The 24,942-nt window shown below is 48.5% G+C and overlaps 1 protein-coding gene and 1 pseudogene across 1 annotated transcript; one reads left to right on the plus strand and one right to left on the minus strand.

The window, feature by feature from the left end:
* Positions 1–5,442: 5,442 nt before the first annotated feature.
* On the minus strand, positions 5,443–22,568 carry ACER1 (alkaline ceramidase 1). The gene is made up of 6 exons (XM_016197984.2): positions 22,476–22,568; positions 10,074–10,188; positions 9,851–9,992; positions 9,036–9,173; positions 5,886–6,023; positions 5,443–5,611 (listed from the first exon to the last, which is right to left on the minus strand). The coding sequence occupies exons 1-6, from the start codon at positions 22,566–22,568 to the stop codon at positions 5,443–5,445; spliced, it is 795 nt and encodes a 264-aa protein (XP_016053470.1).
* LOC148093327 (succinate dehydrogenase assembly factor 3, mitochondrial pseudogene) lies at positions 11,865–20,821 on the plus strand (annotated as a pseudogene).
* Positions 22,569–24,942: the final 2,374 nt, after the last annotated feature.

Raw genomic sequence — 24,942 nt, forward strand, 5'->3', positions numbered from 1 at the left:
CCCCAAGCTGGAGCTGTGGTGTCGGGTTCCAGCTCTGGGGAGGGAGCCCCAGGGACACTTTTGTTTCCTGGTCGCGTGCCGCTACTATGTGATGGAATGAGCTCTGGAACTGCAGATTAATTTTCCTATCCTTGATCTGCGCCGTGGAAAGCCTGGTCAACTGGTTTCTCCCCCTAACTCTCAGTTTGCACATCTGTAAAATGGGGACAATCATAGAATGGCGTGATGCTAGTTGACGCTAATTTGAAATCGTGCTGCATTAAAATGATCAAAAGGGTCTCAGTATACCTCGAAATTTATAATGCTAAACCCTCCAAAAAACAATTTTGAATTTACCCATGATCCTATAATTTCACAAGGACTTGTAAACTATATTTAGGTTGGATATAGAAACATCCCTTCATCTTTTTCAGAGCCTTGTAAGCCACTTGTCTCTCGGACATTAGGACTTCTGCCTGCGATTTGGGGACCCTTGTGCAGTTATTTAAATTCCTTCTTATAATTAAAAATCAGGTTGGGGTTTTGTTTGTTCATTTGGGGGCAGGGGTTTCCCTTCATTTCTCATTTAAGTGTCAGTCAAGTATTCATTAAATGGTGTGGCAGGTACTTTGCACATAAGAACAGCACGGGAAAAATCAATAACTTTGGATTGTCAGTAAGTCCAGACAAAACCTCTGAAGATCAGGTCACTATCATAATAACACTGTACTTGTTAATCTAAGGCAGGGTGTGCTGGGGACCTGCTGGGGGTGAGTGGCATGGAGATCTTGCTGAGAAAAAAAAGCAGCTACTTTAGTGTCGATACAACTTCAATAGTTTAAAATCCTGTAACTGGATGTAAATAGGTCAGTGGTTCTATGTGGTCCTTGAACCAGCAGGCTCAGCATCACCTAGGAACTTCGTTAAAAATGCCAATTCTTGTCTCCCTATATTTATGGAATCAGAAACTCTGCGTGTGTGGCAACACCCAGAGGTTTGGTTTAGCAAGTTCTGCAGATTATTCTGAGACGTCCTCAACTTTCAAAACCAGTACCCCAGGTAAAGAGATAAAAATGAGAAGGGTAGCAATTTGTCTCTTAAGGAAGCTTGCAGTGAAGAACGTTTAAGCTACAATTGTTGCAAAGAGCCACGGTTCTTTAAGTTCAAATGGGGATTCTAATGTGCAGTCTGGGTTAAGAATCACTGAACTGCAGTTAACACTTTTTGTTGTTACTGTATCTAGTTTTATGGTTATTTTTGATCTGTGACAAATGACTTCTTAAAGTGACACAATGTTTCCTACGTACATCAGTGTGAGAAAAGAAAAACATAAAGCAAATAGTAATTTGAGCATATGGCAGAATACATGATTGATACATGTTATCTCAATGTTACAAATAATGAAATTGACACATAGAGGGAGCTATAAGTGGACCCAAGTCCCAAAGCTAGAAAGTAACATTTTGAACACAGGGAGTCTAGCTTCCTGTCTATAACCTGCTACCAGCTTAGGCCCCTATCGCCCTCTAGCGGTCAGGTTTATTAGCACCCAGAGGGAGTACTTGGCATTGACTCCCCTTTCACCTTGTAGATGGTTCAGCCCTTGAAGATTTTTTTTTTTAATCCGCTTTCTAGCCTCCAGCATGTTCCCTGTACTTCAGGTTCTTGCCAGCCACAAATGTACTCAGCACAGTTTCCTGCCAGCCACAAATGTACACACAGCCACTCATGGCAATATTGAACATGACCAAGCTGGAGCAGAGCCCAGTGGCCAGTTGGAGACCTACCCCAGATTAACTTCAATCAAAGCAGACCTTGACTCTCACGCTGGGGCTTTGGGCCCTTATCCCATAGGCCATAGGGAGCCATGAATGGTTTTGGAGCCAACCCAAACTATGTGTAAAAGGGCAGTATACTAAACATTGCAATTTTTCTCTCTCTTAGTATCATTCCCCCTTTTTCCTAGCAATAGTCCCTGATCTGGGAGCTCCTCCCAGGACCAATAGGAGCCTGTAAGGCACTTCTGTATGAATTTTTAAATTGCAGCCCTTCCAATATTTTATCCCTTTGGACAACATGGATGGAACTGGAGAGTATTATGCTAAGGGAAATAAGCCAATCAGAGAAAGACAAATATCATGTGATCTCACTCATCTGTGGAATATAATGAACAAAATAAACTAATAAACAAAATAGGTCCAGAGACATAGAACAGACTGGAAGCATGGAATAGACTAAGGGATCTCAGATGGGGGAGTGGGTGGGCAGAGATCAACCAAATATTTATATGCATAAATGCATAACCCAAAGACACAGACAATAGTGTGGGGAAGGCCTGGGGATAGGACCGATGAGGAGTGGAGGGGATCAGTGGGGGGGAGGGGGAGGGGGAACACCTGTAATACTTTCAACAATAAAGATAAATTAAAAATTTTTTTAATAAAATTAAAATTAAAATAAATTGCAGCCCTTCCAGAAGAATGCCAACTCATGGCTTGAGGGAGGGCTTCAGCCCCCACTTACCCCTCTCAAACCTGAAGTAGGAATGGGGATTTTACCCCCTCACTGAACACCAATCAAAGGGCTGCATCCCTCTGGCTACTGGGATTGGTTCGGGGGAAGGGAGGGCGCATGACCTAAGATCAGTAGAGAGTGGCTCTGGGAGCTTTATTAAACCTTAATTGAGGTAAAAAATCACATAACATAAAACTAACCATTAACAATGTCAAGTGTACAGTTCAGTGGCATTTAGAACGTTCACAATGTTGTGTAGCCTCCACCTGTATCTAGTTCCAAAACATATTCTTCACCCCAAAAGAAAATCCTGTACCTTTTAGCAGTCACTCTCCATTCCCTCCTCTCAGCCTCTGACTACCATTAATCTGCTTTTTGTCTCTATGAATTTGTCTATTTTCTGGACATTTAAATGGAATTACACCATAGGTGGCCTTTGGTGTCTGGCTTCTCTCGCTGAGCATGTTTAGCATGTTGTAGTGTGTGTCAGCGTTTGACTCCTCTTTATAGCAAAATAATATTCCATTGTATGATACACCACATTCGGTTTGCCCGCTCTTCCATGACTGGGCATTTATGTCGCTTTCCCCCCTTTGGCTCTTATCTATAGTGTTTGTATAAACATTTCTGTACAAGTATTTGTCTGAATACCTTTTTTTAATTCTGTCGAATATATACCTAGGAGTGGAATTGTGGGACCATATCAGGTGTGGCCCTGTGCAAGTTGCTTGCCCTCTTTGAGCCACCTCTATAAAATGAGAATATTCACCCTGGCTCGTGTTGCTCAATGATTAGAGCGTCAGACCCCACACCAAAGGGTCACAGGTTCAATTCCCTGTCAAGGGAACTCACCTGGGTTGCTGGATTCGCTCCCCACCCCAGGTTGGGGCCCGTGAGGGAGGCAACCAATGGATGTGTCTCTCTCACATCAATGTTTCTCTTCCTCCCTCCCTCCCTACCTCCCTCCCACTTTCTCTAGGAAAAAGCAATGGAAAAAATATCCTCAGGTGAAGATTAACAAATAACAATAATATGAGAATATTCCTCTCTGTCTGAAGGGGTGTGGGGAGGTGGTATTAGGTTCAATGATGTGTCTCATGGGCAGAGAGCACGTGGTAATTGCTCAATAAATACGAGTGGCCCTTTCTCTTTAATACCCCAATCTCCCCAATGAGCTAGATGGGCTTGCCTCAAGTCCTTTTGGAGTGAGGCACTCCTAGGGCCCAGATAACACACCTGACACCCATCTTTTGCAGAGAATATCAAGTGGTCCATGGATACTAAAACCCATCCAGGGTCCCCAGGTTAAGAGCCTCTTACTCTGGTCCCTCCTTCGCTTACTAAGCTCTGGGAGCAGCTTTCTTTCAGTTGCCCCAATGCATTCCCACTCCAGGACTTTTACACCTGCCATTTCCTCTGTCCAGAATGGTCTTTCCCAGATCTTGCTGTGATTGGTTTCCTCTTGTCGTTGAGGTCTCACCTGGAGAGGCGCTCACTTTCCATTTAAAAGGGCTGCTCCACCACCTCGTGGTTCTCTCCAGCATCACCACGCTCTACCTTTTAGCCAGGGGTGGGGAACGTCTGGCCCGCGGGGCCATATATGGCCCATGAAATCATTTGGTCTGGCCCTGCCAAGGCAATCACAGGCGGGACTCAAAATTCAATAAATTTAGGAGCTTTTTCATAGCTAATTTTTAAGTTGATAATTTTGTATGGACTGCCAATGATGTTATAAATATCCAAATGGCCCTTGGCAGAAGAAAGGTTCTCCACTACTGTAAAATTTAGGCAGACCCATTGGTACCTGGAATTGCCTTTGGTGTGTCTTTTTATCTAACGTGTCCCCTCGTTAAGGCAGGGACTTTATATGTCTTTGTTGCCGTGTGGCCCCAAGGGCTGGTGTAAAACATATAGTTGACAATGTCTATTTGCTGAAGAGATGAGACAGTGAATGAATGAATGACTGAGAGGTACAATTGGAAGAATGGTGGGATGATTTGGGTGGATAAATGAATAAAAATGGATGGGTTAGTGGAGGAGAGCGATAGATAACAGTCAGCTGAATAGATGGATGGGAGGACGGATGGATAGATGGATGAATAAATTAAAGGGTGAGTCGATGGACAGATGTTTGTCAGACTCCATGCTAAGCACTTTACATACATTATCTTGTTTCATCCACACAGAAATTCCATGAAGGAAGGAATATTTCCATTTTACAGACAAGGTGTTTGAGCTTCAGAGGTAGGAAAAATCACTTCCCCCAGGTACTACAGCCAGGAGATGGTGGAGCAGGATTCGAACAGGCCCCCTAACTCCCAGCCCTGTGCTCCTAACCACAGTGAAAGACATACCCCCTCTCCCTGGCTTTGCGAGCCCGCACCGGCCCTCCCAGCTCCCCGTCCAGGTGTCCGCGTCGCCCTGCTGTCAGCCAGGGAGATGGCCACGGAAGCCCACGCGTGAGCGTGTGTGAAGGCCTGCAGGTCTCTGCGTGCAGGGAGAGGGCAGACGAGGCGAGTGGAAAGCACGTCCATTCTCAGGGCTGGCCCCTAGGTACCAGGGACAGTGCATGGCCAAAGGCAGGTCCAAAGAGCCTGGTAGTGACCGCCACCATCAGTAAGGCGCATGTGGACCAAGCCCCAGCCTGAGGTCATTCCCAGCAGACGCCACTTAATCACAGCAGCTGTTGTGTGGGAAGCAGTGGACATGAGGAGATGAAAGAGAACTGGGCAGGTCATGGAGGGGAGCTGTGCCCGGCAGCCCCGCAGGATCATCAGTCTTCTGGGCAGGGAAGTCTTGAAGTCCATCCCCTGCCTGGGGGTGGGCCATACAGGACAGGGAGATGGGGAAGGAGCTGGAGGAAGGAACTGTGTCTCTGACTCCTGGTCCAAGCCTCTCTCCTCGAGATACGGGTGAGCTGGCTGATGGTTGGGAGTCAAGAAACAGACTTTAGCAGTTCTTGTGGTCGCCAATAATTTCCACATAGGGCAGCCCCACAGGCCAAGTGTCCCGAGGCCAGTAGCGGACTTTCAGGGTTTGGTCCGGCATCTCGTACCTGGCGTCCACCAAGGCCATGGTCACCATGCCGTAAGGGAAGGTGATGCTGATGAGCAAATGCCTGTGGGACGCAGGGAGAGGTTAGTGAGGGTGCAAAATGCCTTTGCAGCCAGCTGGACGTCCCCAACCCCAACTGGGTCCTCTCCTTACTTCTCATGGATCCTGACCACCCAAAGGAACCTTCTGGAACTGACCCCCTGATTGCAGCCAATTGCCTCCCAAACACACAAGACCCAGGATTGGTGCCTTCCCTCCATGTCCCCAGGCTGCCGCTCCCAACTCTGGGATCAGATTTTTCTGGTTCTGGGGCCCTGGCCCGCAGGGGAGGCGCTTACCAGATGCTGTGCAGGTATGAGAAATTAACCTGCTGCCAGAAACTGCAAAGGAAGCGGTCGCTGATCCAGCTGGTCAATGCAAAGGCCCACAAAACCACGGAGACCTCAATGAGATGCCGGAGCTCCTTATTATTGGTCCTAGGGAAGGCAGAAGGGAGATGAGAGCCTGACTCAGAGATGGAGCCTGCAGGGGCTGATGGGAAATTCCTCCACCAAAGAGATGCTGCTGGGAAGAGGGAAGGATCCGAGGTGCGGGGGAGGGGGGCTCATCTGCTCTTATGGCCAACATTTGCAGAGCACTGACAGGATGCCAAGTGCACTTCAACAAGTCCTTTGGATAGAAACTCAGCCCTCACCACAATGCTAATATTCCCATTTCATAGGTGAGAAAACTGAGACCCATGAGATGAAGTTATGCCCCACCCCAGGGTTATACAGCTAATAAGGGTCAGAGCTGGGGTCCGAACCAGAGTTGTCAGATTGCAGAGTCTTAACCAACAAGCCTTTCTGTGTCTGTGTTTGTGTGTTTGTGTGCATGGGTGTGTGGGTGTGTATGCATCTGTGAGTACGTGCTTGAAAATTCTTGTCTGCACGGCTATGAGAATGCGAGTGTCTGTGGGGGGGAGGGTTAAGTCTCTGATGACCCTGCGTTGGGATGACTCAAGGACAGCGTCTGGGTTTCCCCGACAGCAGGGCTCACCCAGTGTCCCTTAGGAAAGAGAGTATCGGGGATTAATAAGGCACAAACTCCTTTATGGTTAAAAGCACAGGCCCTGCCCGCTGGCCTGAAATGAGACCATTTGAACAACAGAAAGAGCATAATGAGTAGGAACTGGTGAGATCTGAATAAAGCCTGTGGTCTCGTCAACAGTGTTGTCCAGTTGTCAATTCCCTCCTTTTGAGGTTGTACTTCGGTCTCATAAAATGCTGCCACTGGTGGGGTTGGGGGCTGGGAGAAACTGGAGGAAGGGTACACAGGACTCGGTACTGTTTTTGCAACTCACTGTGAGTCTGTCGTTATTTCAAAATAGAAAGTAAGCCCTAGCTGGTTTGGCTCAGTGTTTAGAGCATCGGCCTGCACACCGAAGGGTTGCGGGTTCAATCCCCGGCCTGGTCAGGGAGCGTGCAGGAGACAACCAATCGATGTGTCTCTCTCACATCAAGGTTCCTCTCTCCCCCCCCCTTCCACTCTCTCTAAAAAAAAAAAAAAAAAAAAAAAAGGAAAAATACCCTCAGTGAGGATTAACAACAACAAAAAAATAAAAAGTAAAAAATGTAGCACAGTGGCCCAAATGGGTTAAAACATTTCAGAAATGTAAACATCCTTGACTTCATAAGTATACTTAGAAACAAAACCAACCTCACTGGCCCCCACTAGAGATGGCCAAGGCGCCAAATCAACGCTGATAAACGGGGGGAAGGAACCAATGGTCTCCCCTGTCTTTCCTGCTCAAACTCCACTGCAGGGTGGACGAGTGAGAGCCTTTGACGGGAGAAGCCCAGCCCATGAATGCAGAGGGAAGACCCGAATCTGCAGATCGCCCTTTCGCACCGAGATCACGGACGGAGGCAGGGGCGCCCGTGGCTGCTGAAGCCATTAGGTGACGGGTCAGTGGAAACTTTCTAATAAAGGAACAGGCGACATCATTCGAATCCCCTGATCGACCTTAACAGCGCTAAATGTGGGACAAGCGCTCATCCTGCAGCCCTAACGGAATGGAACGAGGAACACCCAGCACTGCACATGAAACATACCGGCCCCCAAAATTTAAACCTGAGCCCTGGCCAGCTAGCTCAGCTGGTTAGAGTGCTGTCCCCATATGCTAAGTTGGAGGGTTGGCTCCCCAGTCCCGGCACATACAAGGGTCAACCAGTGAGGGCCTAAGTGAGTGGAAGAGCAGGTTGGTGTTCCTCCCTCCCTCCCCCTCTCTCTCCCTAAAATCAATAAATAAAAAATTTAAACCTAAATCTAGATCTAACTATTAATTTGCAGGAAATACAAAAAATAAGGAAACTCATTGAAAGGTGCCATAAGAAGCAGAATGCGGGATGTTCTACAGGACAAATGACCAAGTGTGTGTTCAGCAGACATGAGCAAAGGGAGAGGGAGGGGACTGATAGGAAATAAAGACCAAAGAGACCGATTTGGATCCTGACTTAAATAAGACCAGGTGTGAGAGGGCATCTGAGAAACTGGGCAAACGTCAGTGAGAACTGGGTATTGGGCACTGTGTAAGGCCGCAGCGTTACCTTTGTTAGAAGCGTGTGTCCTGTCTTCCGTTTGTCCCTCTAGATTTTTCCCTGCCCTTCTTCACTCTGCCCTATGACCTGGGGGCAGTGGGGGGCAGTGCTGGGCTCTGTGGACCAAATCAGAGCCTCCCTTGTCCTTGGACTTCCAGTTGGGTTGGCCAATAAGGAGCCCCAGCGGGAAACCAAAGGGTAGGGAGGGTCCTGCTAGATTTATTTCCAGGGCTCCCTCCCTGTGGGGTTGGCGCAGGCTGGCTGCAACCGGCTACCGGAGGTCACAGCTCTCGCCAAGGGCACCTTGCGGGCTCTCTCCTTCCAGATCCAGATTCTTGCAATTACTCCCTCCCATGACCCCTCACCCCAGGTCTCCCGATGGTCCTAGAATCGCACTCTTATTAGCACAGGGGTTTTAAATGATTCCTGGTGATTTTCCCCCACCCGGCCCTCTCCTTCATAAACAACCCTTTTATGCAACTCTCCTCACGTGGCCCCATTTGAGATTCCCTCTCTACCCTGCTAAGACCTAGTATGGGTTAAAAAGGAATTCTTTATTGGGAGAGTGAAATCCTGAAAAATTAACGGATGCCATGATATGAAGTCTGAGGGGGAAACATATAGCACAGGCTGGCAAAATGTTGACGGTTGTTGGGGCTGGTTAGTGGGCACAGGGAGGTTTATGGTGCAACACTCTCTGCTTGTATATATGTTGGGGGCTTCAAAATAAAAAATGACAAGCTCTGCAGTCAGACAGCTCTAGGTTCAAACCTGGCTCTGCCCATTGTTTGTGGTTAAGCTTGAGCATGGAGTCAGCAAGACCTCCACGCCCGGTGAGTGAGTGAGTACTGCGGGGGGAGAGGGTGGTCTGGGGGGGCACCCTCCAGGGCACCTGCAGCTACCACCCACTTCTTGTACTCCTGGAACACGATGTACAGGATGTGCACGGCAATGCTGTTGAGGGCATAGGCGTTGACTGTAGGCCTCAGGAAGGACAGGAAGGTACTGACCATGGTGGTGATGACGACCAGGCAGGTAAACTGGAGCCTGGAGGGAGACGGGATCAGCTGTGGGGTGGTTGGGGAGGGGCCTTGGGAGGGGGTCAGGCAGGTCACATGGAGCTCTTGTGGGGGGGAAGATGAGGAAAGGGAATGGGTCCCAAGGAGCCCAATTGGGCTCAGAGAAAGGTCTGGAAGCTCCCAGGTGTGCTCAGCAGAGGATCTCAGGGCCCAGGTGAGTCTGTGAAGGATGCCAGGGCCCAGGTGGGATTAAGGAAGAAAATGCAGGGGTCCCAGAAGCTATCACTCAAGGGATCTTGGAAAGCTCAGAAGAGTCCAGTAGGGTCAGGAGAGAATTTCAGAGGGGTCTCAGGTCAAGAGGGGGGACTAGGAGGATAATATGAAAGATTCCAGGGAGCCCAGGGTCAGGGGATAGGTCCCTGGGGCCCGGGTAAGCTTAGGCATAGGGTCCTAGGACCTCCCCCCCCCCCAGATAAGCTCAGATAGGGTCTAGAGAAGGTCACAGGCTATCTGGGGAAGAATTCTAGGAGTTCCAAGTACACTTAGAGGAGGGGGCCCTGGAGCACATTTAAGTCAGGCAAGGTCAGGAGAAAGTCCTGGTGTAGTCAGGGGAGGGATTTCGAGGACCACAGAGGACTCAGGGAGGGGACCCAGGAGCCCAGGTGGGCTCCAACAGGATCACCAGGGGGCCAGTCCCCATCCCACCTGCTTTCCCCTAAGAAGGCGGGAAAGTAGCAACGGGGCATCCACACGCAGTAGCCACCGGCCAGCAGCCACAGGATAGAGATCTCGTCCAGCAGCTGGCCCAGGAAGCTGAGTGTCATGTGGAAGTACATGGAGAACAGGCCTGGAGCAAGAGACAAAGGCAGGCGGTCAAGGAGGTGTCCCCTGCCACCCCAGGGCCCCACTGCCACAGACCCCCACCTACCGATGACCATGAAGAGGACACAGAGGGCGTAAACGCAGCGGGAGCGTTTCTGGGCATATGGGTGCATCAGGAACAGCATGAGAGGCCCAAAGATGAAGAAGGTGACATTGCTGAACTGGAGAAGAGGGGGACATGGGGAGGGGGTGTCAGGCAGGAGAGGCAGAGGGAGGCTGCCCCATGTCAAAACTCTCAGGCCTGAGCCAGTCGGTCACCTGTCTCCTTCCAGGCAATGAATCAACCCAGAGTTTGTCAAGTCTTTCAGCGGATCTTGGCAGTCAGTGGGTCGTCCATAGATCCATAACTCCACCCATTATCCTATGGATTCATTCGTTCATTCGTTATGGTGGCAAAGACTATATACTAACATTCTACCTACACTCTCCCCCTTTTCCTTATAAAAATAGTGTTCCAAGTTTTAGGTAGGCACACGGGTACTCATCTAAAGACTACATTTCCCAGCCTTCCTTGCGACACACCGTGCCCTGGTGACTTGGTGTGGCAACGGGGGAGAGGAATGTGAGTGACTCTATTGCTTCCAGGCCATTTCTTAATAAGCAGCTTAAGGCTTGCGTTCCACTTCCTGTGGACTGAAATGCAGCTGAACCTGTATCTTAAGTTATGTGTACCTCCTTTCTTCCTTGCTAAATAAACCCGAATTCCATTCAAGCATCAGGAGGACATGGCTTTCAGAGATGCAGGATTTAGCCCCAGGTCATGGGTCATTCCTGTGCCTGCCAATGGCTGGTTGAGGACTACAGGTGTAATGTAATTCTGGCCCTGAAACATGATGGAAGATGTGATGAGGGGCCTCCGGGAAATTTCTCTTTACTGAAATCAGGCCCAGTGAAAAGGCCTTGGGACATTTGCATGATGTTTAAGATGTGGCAGCTCTTTTGCAACCATGCGGAAACCAGGCTGAAAGCAAAAACAAATAATTGAGAACAGTGGTTCTCAAACTTTTTGTCTCAAGACCCTCTTATATTCTTGACCATTATTGAAGACCTCAAAGACCTTTTGTTTATTCAAGCTACATCTACCAAGAGTGACTGTGGTAGAAACTGAGTCCAACAATGTTTTAAAATACGTTACTGCACAAGCACACGTTCCCTGGGTTGCCAGAGAGTTTATGTCATCACACGCCATGGGGCCTCTGAAAGATTCCATTGTATCTTTGTGAGATAAGGAGAGTGGAAAAAGGCAAGTTATATCTCCATATTATTATGAAAATAATTTAGACCTCAAGGAATTTCTGGAAGGGCCTCAGGGACCCCAGGGAGTCCCTGGACAATATTTCGAGAACCACTTCTCTGGGGATATTAGAGCAGAAAGATGGAAAGAGCCAAGAAGCTTGGATGATGTTGAACTGCTGAGTTAACCTATTCCAGGACCATCTACATCTGGGTTTCTATTTTAAAAATAATAATAAGATGTTGTCCTTTCTGTTTAAGCTGTTTTTTAGTTGGGTGTTTCATTTGAAACCAAAGCTTTCCCATTAATGGGCTTCAGGATCAAAGAGACATAGGATTGGATCCATGCTACCGCACTAATTGTGGGGTAATTTCAATGCCCTAGCCCTTTATCTCTACTTTTGTGACATATGCATAATGTCACCTGCCTCTTCATGCTGTTGACCCAAATGTCTCCAGACCTCACTAGCCTATGAGTACAATTAAGGTCACAAGAACATTTGCACCAGAATTTCAATGGCTCGAAAGTCTCTAAGTCTGACACAGGACTTCAATACCCTCAAAGTCTCCCCCAGGTATGTGGGGGCTACAGTTAATATCTCACATGAGCTCAGAAACAAGTGTTCTCGTGGTCTTCTTGACCCGCCAATTTGAGGTGAGCCAGCTAGCTAGCTTGCTCAATTACACCCTTCCCTCCCCAATAAAATCTTCTCCTTGTAAAGGTCTTCTCAACTGTGTCCCATCTTAGCGAAGGAATTGCGCCCTGTTAACTAGAGTGCTCTGTTAGTTTTTCAGAACCCTGATCTTAAGGACACTAACTCAAGAATACAGAGCTCAGTGATGGGTGAGGGGAACTCGTTCACCTAATACAATATCACCCCCTGTGAGCCTAGGTCCTGGGAGACCCTGTACAAGTTCCCATGGGAGGCATCCTCCTGAGTCTAGAAAAGCTCACGGCTCTCCTTGGGTCGTGGTGGAACCAGCTCAAAGGTCACGTTTTGAGGATCCAGCCTTGGCAAGCTGTTTTCCCAGTCCACGGTCCCACCCACACCCTTGTTTTCCATGCCCAGGTCTCTTGTGCCCATCGATGGACAAGGCCAGACACAGCTCTGGGACAGACGCTGGTTCACATTGGCTGTTCTAGAACCGAGAGGTAGCCCTGCCGCACACTCGCCCTGTCTGTATCATGAGCCCCCACCCCACTGGAGTAGGCGCCTATCCCAAACCGGGCCAATCAGATCTTCTCTTTGGGGATTTAAAACTTGAAGCAGGCGGAGCCGGTGCGCGCAGGTCACCCGCGTCCCCTCCGGGCCTTGTATGGGCACATCCCGCTGCTGCACCGCTTTCTGCCCCCGGACCGCAAAGCCCTCGGCGACCAGGACGTGAAGGACGAATTTAGGAGACATGAGACGGTTGGTTCGGACGAGGCCCGACGTTTCTTGGAGGAATGGGAGGCGCATGCAGCAGTGCCATGGCCACAAGCTAATGAAAACAGCCAAAATTCGACTGAAAAAGCATGCTTTGGAACAGCCCTGCCAGAAGAAAAACTTAATGACTTTCGTGATGAACAAATAGGACAGCTGCCAGAGCTGATGCAAGAGGCCACGACACCCAATAGGCAATTTAGTATCACTGAGCCTGGGAAACCAAAATGTTCGTCTATACAGCAAAGCTTAACAAGCATTTACAGTTCAAAACCCCTTATTTTAACTGTCATTGGTTTTAAAAATTTGGGCTTTTAGGCTTTGAAGAGTGCCTGGTGTAATGAAATATATATTTTTTGTTGGGGAATGTTATGAATGCTCACTGCAGTGTATGGATCAGGTCACCCGTGGACGGAAATTTACATGAGAGAGGAGTAACAGTACTTGCCAGATGGGATTCAATTATTGGACTAAATAAGGAAGAACCGCTCTAAACAGGACAAACTTGTGGAATTTTGCAAAACAAATTTATGTATAAATTTGTTTTTAATGCTATTCTTGTTCGAGCATTAGCCTCATGGTTTTAGTTTCATCAGATAAGTACATCATGATAATACGGATGTAGACTTCCAGCCAGATTATTTATGTAAATACATTGTCATCTTAAAAGTTTCATCATTCCTATTTTCAAAAATAAATAAATAAATAAAAATAAAACTTGAAGCAGACACAGAGCCTGAGAGTTACCAAAATTGAGTTGCACAGTTGACAGTTCTCTAGCCAGGCGTTGGGATATTGCCATGATATTTAAGATATGGAAGCCGTCTTGCCACCATGAGGAGATGAGGCTGAGAGTAAAAACAAACACTCGAGGGCAGTTTTTTCCCTTCAGCTGAATCCTCCAGCCCTGCACTAGGCCACAGCCCTCCCAAGCAACTCATCTTTCCATTTTCTAAAATATTTCAGTATTTTTATAATGCATTCTCTTTTTTGTTCGTTTATTTGTTTGGTTGGTTTTTTGCTTAAGCTAACTTTCTATTGTTTGAATCCAACAAAACCACCACCACCAGTATATTAGCTAGGCTTCTTTGGTAGCAAGCAACAGAAAATGATTCTGGTGAACTTACACAATTAATATTACATATGTGAGAGTGTGTGTGTGCGCACACGTAATTACGTACTTAATTGACTCATTCATTCATTTATTATGTGGAGCTCATTAATCAAAGGAATTGCAGAGACAAGAAAAACCAGAAACCAAAACAGCTCTGACCCTTGAATGGACAATCTCTTCAAGGGACAACTTTGGGCATGAATGAAAACAACTATGTTCAGTCCTTATGTCCAAGCCCAAGATTCAAATTCTGGAGTGTAGTCTGGGCCACATCCCACAGCTGACCAGAGGAGGGGGAGCACCTTGATTGACCATGGATACCAAACGGGCAAAATCCCGAACAAACCTGCTCCCCTCTCTGACTTCAACCAAACACCAGCCGTTGGGCATATCAACACAGGCCTGAAGATGCTGAGTCAACCAGTCTCCCAAACTTTAAAGCCTCCATTTAAAATACATCTGTCACTTTAAACTCTAAATAAAATAAAATACATCTGTGACTCCCATAATTCAAATCCAAGCTCTTAAACTTGGCTTATAAACTCCCTCCATTACTCATTTATTTGCTCCACATCAACTTTATAATCTTTGTGGAAGGCATAACTCAGTTCCTTCTAATGAGCCGTACTTACTCCTACTTCTTACCTCCAAGAATTTGCACATGCTGTTCCCACTGCCTAGAACACTTTGTTCTCCACCCACCCTCAGTCCCCTTGCCAGGCCAGCTACTACTTCATCTGTCACCTGGATATCACTTTCTCATAAAGACTTCCCAATTTCCCAAGGCAGGGCTAGGTAGCCTTCCTTTGTGCCCATTGCTGTCCCACTTCCTAACACTTGTCCAGCTGCTCTGGAACCGTCTGGCTGTCCTGCTAAACTCAGCTTTGATTACACAGGTTGTGTCTTCTCCAGTCCCTATTGTAACCTCAGGAACCAGAATGTAGTAGGTAATCAATATTTCTTGCTGACTAGATCTCAAAATAGATTCAGGTGGATCATCCATCACATGCATGAAAATACTTGACAGAGGTCTTCCATCCAGAAAGTTCTGGATAGAAGACACTACGACTGCTACTGTCTCATCTTTTGACCACACACCTTTGCAGAGATTTTAATACTTGCATACACCCCGAAGTCCAGCGTTCTAGTTCTTGTTGGGCAATGAAAAAATTGAATCTCAGTGACTTCTCTGAGGTCACATGGCTCTGGAAGACTCTGAAACTTGATTTGCCCCCTGCCTTGGAAGACGGGAAGATGAGACAGGTGGCAATGATGAAAGGGGGCTCCCCTGCTTCAAGAAATAGCAAGGGCTGCTGCTGTTTTTGTTGAGGGAGACAATAATAACAAGCTTTATAGTGGTGTAGCTGCTCCAAGCTCAGACACACCAGCAGAACTGCGGTAGGAGTTTGAAATTGTGCCCCAGTGTGCAGAATGAGGGCAGAGCACCAGGTGGAGCCTATGACTAATAAGCGACACTGGCTCCGGAATCTCTGATAGCATCAGAGAAGATGCCAGTGTGTCCTCCCTGCCCTCCAGGGCTGGGCCCCCATGTTTCCCAACCACTGGCCCCACCCAGACTTGATGGAGGCAGAAGAGGCACTGTCCGGGATCGTGTCCAGAGCCAGCCCGGCCCTCAGCTCTGGACGCACCTGAGCTGGACTCCCTGGGTCCCAACCCTAGCAGATGCTTCTCATTCATTCATTTATTCATTCCCTCCACAACCATTCCTTCAGTGCCTACTATGTGCTCAAGGACCTTAGCAGTGTCTGAAAACAAGGTCCCTGCCTTCACCATGTGTATCCAGTCAGGGTTTGGAGGACATTCTGTGCCCCAATTTCCTCCTTTACCTCTGAGTGCCAGGGTGGAGATTAAAGAGCCAAGCGCCACGGGCCAGGATTTGGCTGTTTTATTCACTGCTTCGAACCCTCCAGTGTCTACAACACTGCCTGGCACACAGTAGGTGCCCAGTAAATGTTTGTAGATAATAATGCATGCAAGAGAACGTGAATAAGGCCCGCGTGTGCCTGCACGGGTGCCGTCGACTGTGTACAACCGTGTGCTGTTATTCTGTTTATTTTTTAAAATATGTCTGTATTGATTTCAGAGAGAGGGAGAGGGAGAGAGAGATAGAAACATCAATGATGAAAGAGTCATTGATCGCTGCCTCCTGCACGCCCCCTGCTGGGGACTGAGGCCAAAACCCGGGCATGTGCCCTGACCGGGAATCGAACCACATCTCCTGGATCCTCCGTTGACACTTAACCGCTGAGCCAGCGCCACCACGCAGGCCAGGCCCTGTTATTCTAGTATGTTTGCTCTTTTTATTACCCAGCCCCCAGCAAGGTGTCTAGTAAATAGAAGTGGCTGGTTACCTCAGGGCTAGAAGAAGGAAAGGAGAGATCCAGGAGGGAGGGAGAGATTGGCCTGAATTGACTCCCTGCCTCAGCTCCCTTTCTCATTTACCCCAACCACCCTGGGCTGAGCCCGAAGCCCCCACAACCACCCCCCCTCCCATCCCCACTAACAGCTTCTCTGCAAATCTGGCTTCCCTGGAGGAGCCCATGATTCATTCCTACCACATCTGTGCCCTCCCCACTGGACTGTGACTTCCGTGAGGACAAGAAACACCTGTTTTATCCTCAGCTGTGTCCCCAACACCTATCCCGCTGGGCACCCAAGAGACACTCCAGAAAAGCTTGCTGAGTTAATCAAGTCAATGAACGTGGCCAAGACTGCCCCACAGGCTCTCCCCAGGGCCAAAGCTCAGACCCCCCCCCCCACTGGCGCTGGCACCTGGCCAAGGACCCCAGCTGCATCCATTTAACAGGTGCACACAAATGTTGGTGCTGGGTGGGGGTGGAGCAATAGTACCAGCCAAGCCACAATCCCTCCCTGCACGGGACTTACTTTCGTGAATTCAGATGCACAGAATTAATTGTTAATGACTCAGTAACCGACTGGCCTCACAGCACTGTGGTTAAGGGAGAGACTCGGGGACCAGGTGGCCTGGGTTTCATGCTGAACTTCCAGCATTTGCAACTTTCCTGCACTGGCAATTACATGCTGTGCGACCCTGGGAAGAAAACATAACCTCTCTGAGCCTTTATTTAGCCATCTGCACAATGGGAGAATAAGAGTACCTACTTCATAGAATTGTCGTGAGGATTAAATAAAATTAATAAACGTTAGCGCTAGCCTTGTGGCTCGGTTGGTTGGAGCACTGTCCCATACGCCAAAAAAAGGTTATGGGTTCAATCCTTGCTCGGGGCACACACAGGAGGCAACTGATCCATGTTTCTCTTTCACATCGATGTTTCTCTCTCTCTCTCCCTTCCTCTCTCTCTAAAAATCAATAAAGCCATATCCTCGGGTGAAGGTTAAAAAACAAATTAAGAAACATCAAATGTAATTAACACATCAACGCTTTTGCATCTCTGTGCTATGTTTACTTGAAATAATAATAGCTTCGATTTATTAAATGATTAGGATGCGCCAGAATCTGTGAGGTTTTTTAATATCTCTATTTTTAAATTGAGCTATAATTCCCATACTATCAAATTCATTCTTTTAAAGTGTACAAGTCAGTGGGTCTTAGTCTTTTCACAAGGTTGTGCAACTCTCATCACTATCTAATTTCCGAACACTTCCTCACCCCCAAGGAGAATTCCCACCCCACTGGCAGTCACTCCCCACCCCCTCCCCTGGCCCCTGACACCCACTCGCCTACTTCCTCTCCGTGGATGTGCCCGGCCCGGACATTTCACGTAAACAGAATCGCACACTGTGTGGCCTGTTGCGTCTGGCTGCTCTCACTGAGCACCTGTGTCCAAGGGCCATCAGCACTGTAGCTCTAGTCAGCGCCTCTCGCCTTTCACGGCTGAGTAATACTCTGTGGTATGAACAGGCCAGTGTGTCATCCAGGTTGCCTAGAACCTGCTTCACCTTCTCCAGGGTTCTGTGAGTTAAGTACTATCAACAGTACCCTTAACTTCTGTTATCGCCTGTCTCCTCCATCCCCCAGGACGCCAGCCCCAGGAGGGCAGGCACTATTGGCTGCTTTGATCACCACCGTGTCCCCAGAGCCTGAACAGTGCCTGGCTCAATCAATTCTTGTTGATTAATGAGCAAAACGAGGGGTTGCTGTCCCCTTGAATCAGATCCGTCCCCCTAGGAGGCCAGCAGGGTGGGGACCGCAAATGCCTGTTTTTCCAATGGAGAAAAGAGGTCCAGAGGGACCTATCAAGTCTGGGCCCTGGATGTGTCATGAGCATGATTACCAGTTTCCTGTGGATAATTATTCAATTAATGGTGTCTGTCCTCCCTGAGGGCAGGGACCAGGCCCTCGTGGTTTTCTGCAGGGCCTGGCAGACCGGAGATGCCCGAAATTAATTGCTTTTGCTGTGAATGTTGATGAGGAAATGGGCAGAGAAGGGAGGTGTGATGTAGAGCTCATGAGACCTGCTAGTCACAGCCAGGGGCTCAGAGAGGGGCCAGGCCTCCTACCTGAGTCACACAACATTCAGGGAAGACGGGGACTGGAATCGCCACCTGGCAGAGGCCAGGGGCAGGGAAGGCTCCACTGGGAGAGGAGGTGGGAAGGCTGTTGGAGATGCAGGCACTGTGGCCTACACCCCGACACTCCCTTCCCGCTGATCCCCTCTCTCCCACACCCACCCGCCACAGGCCTCCTACTCATTCCCGGCTCCCTGCCTTTGCCTGTCCTGTTCCCTCACCAGCCATGCAACCCCTCTATTCTATATCCAAACACTTGAGAGGGAGCTTTCTGGAGCTGATGAGATTCAGAGCGTCTGAAGCTTTGGCAGGATCCTGAGGAAAAATTCAGCAGCACACCTGCCTCTGGGAGCCGGCATCTCCTAAGATGCCAACAGCCTGGAAGGAGGCCACATCTGGAGGCCACCAAACCCAAGCAAATGGGTGCAAACTGGAGAAGCCTACACCTTGACTTCTCCCCCTGCCCCACCTGATCCAGCCACTCCCACACCCCTGACCTCTGTTCCTGTTAGATATATTCTCTTGGCTCTCCTGGCTGTCTGTGAAATCAACCAGCCCTTGTGCCTCTACATCAGTGACTCTCCCATGCCCCAAAAGCCACCCATGGCTCCCCAGTGCCCTCCCAACAGAGCACACACTCCTCTACCCAGCATTCCTGATTTGGCCCTGGAAACCTCACAGCCCTTTCCCTCACCCTTGGTCTTTCCCACACAGGTGGCCTGGGCTCTGGTTCAAGCCACCTGCTGTTCTCTGTCACCGAAACACCTTTGCAAATGCTAGAGAACACTTATGCATTCTTTAAGTGTTGAGGTTCCCTCCCCATTCAGCAAGTGGAGGCCTCATACCCCACCCCCATGGCTCCCCACCAACTCGATTCTGGCCCCTGTCTCTCCCTTTGCCACAAACTGACCATGGGGCTGGGGGACTCATCTCTAATTCTGAAACTCCCTCCACATCCTAGGACGCTGAGACTCTGTAGTGCCCCAGGATCACCCAGCACAGCTTGGTTTACAGCTTTTTTTTTCTCTTCTTCGGTTAACCCTCACCCCAGGATATTTTCTCCATTGATTTTTAGAAAGAGTGGGAGGGGGGAGGAAAAAGAGAGAGAGAGGAACCTCGATGTGAGAGAGACACATGGATTGGCTGCCTCCCCCATGCGCCCCTGACCAGTCCAGGGATTGAATCTGCAACCCAGGTAGGTGCGCTTGACCGGGAACCCACCCCACGTCCCTTTGGTCTGCGGGCTGACACTGACTACTGAGCACACCAGCTGGAGCGGTTTACAGCATTTTGGTTGAATGAATGAGTCCATCAATGAACAGATACATTTCAAACACTCCAACCCTGCATTCGAAACAGTCATCTTCCTTTCTGCCCATATTCTAACCACAGAAACATACTTTTTCCTTTCTCAAACTGGCCAGCCCCTCATTTACTTCCAGGAGTAAGTCCACCCATTTCCTTTCTGCTGTTCTCTTTTTCCCAGCTCCTACCCAACTTGGAGAACTCCTACTCATCTTTCAAAACCCAACTCTTAGGTGCCCTTCTCTCTGAAGCTTCCCATCACCTGGAGTGAGTCCTCGGGTGCTTCCTTCTTCCATGTCCTGACCATCTGGGCCTGGGCTCCTTCCCCAACCCCCAGGCTCAGAGCTCCTTGCAAGCAGAGCAACAAGAAAGTGTTTTCCAACTATGAGCTGTGACTCCTAAGTGGATCATGATGAAGCCCGTGTGACCAAATGTTTTTAAATTTCTGCTCCATATTTGTCTTTGATTTACATACCTCGCTCAAAAACATGCTTTCAAATAGCTGTGTGGTAGTTCAGCAGAATGTATTCAGCCCTACACAGAGTGGTGAAAATATTACGGCTCCCTTTTTATGTATCCATTTACTCATTGCAATTACAATGACTCAGTGATGACCGCACATAAATCTCACCATCTACTACGACTGTCTCTTTGGTTAAAGTTCCTAGAGGTCCGATATCGGCGTCAAGGGGGCGAGGGTTATTTGTAAATTCCTGTCTTGACACCAGTCGTCAGTTTCCCACACGAAGCTGCAAAACATGCGTGTGCCCACGTTCACTATGAAATGAACTCATTTTTGAGAGGCCAAAAAAGAAAAATGTGTTGATCTCTATTTGACTGGGTTTGTTTGTTTGTTACATTTAACAATAGCAGAGGTTGCTAAACTTCAACCCCTGTACCAAGTTCAGCCCACTGTTTTGTTTTGTGTGGCTGATGGAGCTAAGAATAATATTGACATTTTTAAAGGGTCAAAAAAACTAAAAGAAGAATATCTCATAACACAGGAAAGTTATATGAAATTCACATTTCAGTGTCCACAAATAAATTTTTATAGGCACGTGGGCACACTCCTTTGTTGACCTCTGGCCTGTAGCTGCTTCCCAGCTACAGTGGCAGAGCTCAGTCATTTCTACGGAGATCGTGCGGCCCCAAAAGCCAAAAATATCAGCAATCCGGCCTTTACAACAGAAGTTTGCCAACCCCTGAACTCTATGATTTATTAGTTATGGGGATGGGTTGGAGGTGCTCAGAAGCGTTTGGGGAAAACCCTCTTATAACGTAACGCAGTTCCTCACGCCCTAACCTGTCTGCCAGAGCCTTTTTGATAGAAGTAAAAATACCCAAGTGTGTTTCCACCAGGGAAAGGTGAGTATTGCTTTGTGAAACACTTGTTTCTGTTTGATAAGTATCTGGAAATGCAGGTACTGACTGATAATGGTGTAGAAATCTCCTCATATGCGTCAAGAGCAGAAAGCATTTGGGACCTGCAGCCTCGGAGGGCGTCTGAGTGTTCAGTGTCCTGCGCTGAGAGACTGGCTGAAGGACGGGCTGGAGGAGAAGCCTGCATGAGACCGCGGCTAGACCTGGTGCAGCCCGCCCCCCAACCAGCCCTCTCTCGGTGCCTTCGGTGCGGTGGGCTGAACAGAGAACGTTCTGGACTGCGGGGGCTGCCGGGGAATGCAGAGAGCATTCCAGAACCCTGAGCCGTCTTCTCAGCCTGCAGGGATCAGCACGCTCAGCCCCCTCCCATTTTTTCGGTGAGGGTACTGAGCACCAGAAACGGTCGGCGTCTGGCCAGGGGGGACAAGAACCTAGAAGACCCTTGAATCGCAAACTCCTAATCTCCCGGCTCTGGGAAGCCAGGAGGCCAACAGAGTCAGGGCAACCTGGCCACTGTGGGGCTGAGCTCCCCCTCCCCCACCTGCCAAAAAACTCTCCTGGAGGTGCCCAGTTCCAATCCGGCTCTAAGGGTCAGGGTGACCCTGGTGTATCCTCAATCTCCCTGAAGGCCCGTTTCCTCGCCTGGAAACCGGGATCAACTCTATAGATGATAAATGGTGAACTCCCAAGTAGTTGTGAAGGTTAAATGAGATTTTTCCTGTCCAATGTTTAGTACAATGCCCGGCACACAGGAAGCACTCAGTAAAGGCCATCACGCTGCTCACCATTCATTGATCACCTACTACGTGATACCCACCATCCCAGGAGCTCTAGGAAGGCAAGCCCCCTACCTCGTTCACTGCGGTGTCCCCGGCTTCCCACGTAAGGATAGCATAGACGCGCGTATCTTTGGCTGCTTGCATCTTTCAGGCTTTGGTCAAATTCATTGCCATGCAGGCATCCAAGATTCTGGGGCCCTCCCAGTGTGGGGCTGGGGGAAGGATGACTGACTGTCCTGGTATGCCCAGAGCTGAGGGGTCTCCTGGGACATGGGACTTTCAATGCTGAAACCAGGACAGTCCCCAGCACCCTGGGCTGGGGATACAGCTGAGAACAAAGCAGCCATAGTCATCTCCTTCAGGAAGCCCTCCCTGATCCACCCCTCCCTGCTGGCTTTAGGGGCTACCTCTAGGCCCCCCAGAAGCTGCCTGTGTGTCCCCCATTACAGCACCGTCATCCTGGGTTACGAATGCCTGGAGTCACTCTTTTCCAGGGTCACTGCTGCTTTTCCAAAGCCTACCACAGAGCCTGATGCCAAATAAAGACAAGTAATGAATGAAAGCCAGTGCTCCTTGCCTGGCTCAGAGAGGCAAACTGCTCAAACAGGATTCCCTAGCGAGGACATGGAGGAGCCAGGCTTTGAACCCGGGTCTGGTGAGACTCTGCCACCCCCTCAGCCTCCCACCCGACTGGCCCTCACCGTGTTGTAGAACTCGGCCACCAGCTCCGAATGCTGGAAGTTGCTCTCGCACCAGTCCACCTCGGAGCTCTGGTAAGCGAAGATGCTGGGCATGGTGACGCAGCGCCCGCTGCCCGCTGGCTGCGGCTGGCAGAGAGGAGCTGTGAGCCTAGTAGGGCTGGGCTCAGGTGAGGCGGGGAGAGGACAGCTTGGTGCTCCACAGCACACTGGGAGGAAAAACCTGCTGAGCGGCTCCCCAGTTGCACCAGGGCCACATGGCAATGCCGTAGCAGCTGCCCTGGGCATAAGCAGAGAGGCTGGCACTATCCAGGCAGGGAGGCAGTGGGTGGGATGGGAGGCCCCTCCTCGCCCACTAGGATGAGAGAACAGTAATTTAAAATATAATAATAATAATGAGCCCGCTGAGATGAGTGCCCTTGCTAACTCCACTGTACAGAGAAGCAAGCTGAGGCAGAAAGAGCAGTCACTTGTCGAGGGCATGCAAGGTGGTAATGCCGAGGCGTGAAAACAGGCCAGCTGAGTCCAGACCCCAGGCTCTTAACGGTCAGGTTTGACTACCTCACGCCATCCAAGCCCATGCTGCTGTTGCCCATATCAGAGGCAAGTGGCTGCATGCCCACCCCACTGGGTTCAGCCGGCTCCCTTGCACTACGTGACCTTGCCCAATCATTTCTCCTTGGAGAGCCTCAGTTTTTCTGTCTGTGCCATCAGATGTTGGGCTGGATTGAAGCCATTTTTCTTGGGCAGTCAAGACCTCACATGCCTACAGTGTCACAAAATCCACCAGGGGCCACCTTCAAAGCCCCATGAAGGGAAGAATCTGCAGTTCCAGGTCTGGGGGTCCCTGGTTCTGACTTCCAAGGGCTGTGGAAAGAGTCAGCCAAGATCAGAGTTTGAATTCTGAGTTCCTCCTCTTCCTAAGCTGTGTGACCTTGGATTAGTGAATTCATCTCCCTGTGCCTCAGTTTGCTCATCTGTAATGTGGGAAGGATGGTGATAGACCCAACTATTATAAAGGCACACAGAGCTAAAACAGGTTAGGGGCTTAGCTCACTGCCAAGCTCGGAGTGGGCCTCACAATAAATGGTAATGCGTTTTCTTATTGTAGCTGGCTTTAAATTTTAAGGCAACCTTATAAAATAATAATAATAATGGCACACTTTTACTAACTACTTACCAGTTCCAGGTTCTTTTCTAAGTGCTCAACATTCATTATCTCATTTAATGTTCTTAGCAACTCTAAGAGAGAACTACAGTTATCTCTAGGAGGAAACTGAAGCCCAGAGAAGTTAAACAATTTAGCCAGGGTCACACAGCTGGTAAGTGAGAGTGGGCCAAGCCACTTCGCCTCTCTGAGCCTCAGTTTCCTCCTTCTTAGGGCTGCTGTGAAGCTTTAATGAGCTGATACAGTGCTTCCCTGGGAAGATAATTTTTGGTGATGCAGGGCCTGCATTCAGAATCATTAAGCTGTGTGACAAGTAATCCACTCCCTTTTCAGTTCTCAATAGTTCAAGGAGAGGGGCTCAGTTGCCTCTTAACACTTAATCCCTGTGTTTGATAAAAAGTCCTTCAGTAGGTAACAGTGCCCTGCTGGAATCTTGTGACATTGTTTTCATTGTACTTATTTTTAAATAAGCCTGTCTAATGGCTGGCTATATCTAATGGCAGGGCCTCCAAGTTTCTTTTAAAACATAAATTGATTTCAGCTTTATAATTATGGAGATGGTTACATAAATCTAACATGATTGCATAGAGAGAAATGCACAAATGAATGTAAAAGCTGTTGAAATCTGAATAAAGTCTGTAGATCATATCAGCATAAATTTCCTGGTTTTGAAACGGTATGGTTACCACTGGAGACAACTGAGTAGAGGGTGCACAGACCTCTCTGTGCAATTTCGGCAACTTCTTGTGAATGTATAGTTATTCCAAAAATAGTTCCTTGAAGTAATTGATGTAGATTTTTAATTGGCATGGATATATCAACAAAAGGTGGTATATCTATATACTGGAATATTATTCAGCCTTCAAAAAGAAGGAAATGCTGACACCTGCTACAATACAGATGAACTTTGAGAACATTATGCTCAGTGAAATAAACCAGTCACAAAAAGACAAATACTGTGCAATTCCATTTATATGAGGAACTAGAGTCATTATATTCACAGAGACAGAAAGTAGATGGTGGGAGCCAGGGGCTAGGGAGTTAGGGTTTGATTTCAGTTCGAGAAGATAAGAAAGTTCTGTGGATGGATGGTGGGGATGGTTGTACAACAGTGCGAATGGACTCAACACCACTGAGCTTGTAAACTTACATATTGTTAAGATGGAACATTTCATGTTATGAATATTTTACCACAGTTTTAAAAAGCAATTGATTTGGGTTTTTAAAGGGAGTTTTATTTTACAAAATATCTTAAGTAAATAAGAGTTCAGATGGGAGGTGGGTATAGGAAAATCTCGAGGG

The sequence above is a fragment of the Miniopterus natalensis genome, chromosome 4 (assembly GCF_054644295.1).
Source record: "Miniopterus natalensis isolate mMinNat1 chromosome 4, mMinNat1.hap1, whole genome shotgun sequence".
Taxonomy (NCBI): domain Eukaryota; kingdom Metazoa; phylum Chordata; class Mammalia; order Chiroptera; family Miniopteridae; genus Miniopterus; species Miniopterus natalensis.

Bases quoted from the DNA above. Each gene is read 5' to 3' on its own strand.
- ACER1 (XM_016197984.2), bottom strand. From the start codon at position 22,568: ATGCCCAGCATCTTCGCTTACCAGAGCTCCGAGGTGGACTGGTGCGAG. The intron at 10,189-22,475 runs GTGAGGGCCAGT...CCTCTTCTCCAG, and splicing joins TGGCCGAGTTCTACAACACG to TTCAGCAATGTCACCTTCTT. The intron at 5,612-5,885 runs GTAAGCGCCTCC...TGCGTCCCACAG, and splicing joins TCATACCTGCACAGCATCTG to GCATTTGCTCATCAGCATCA.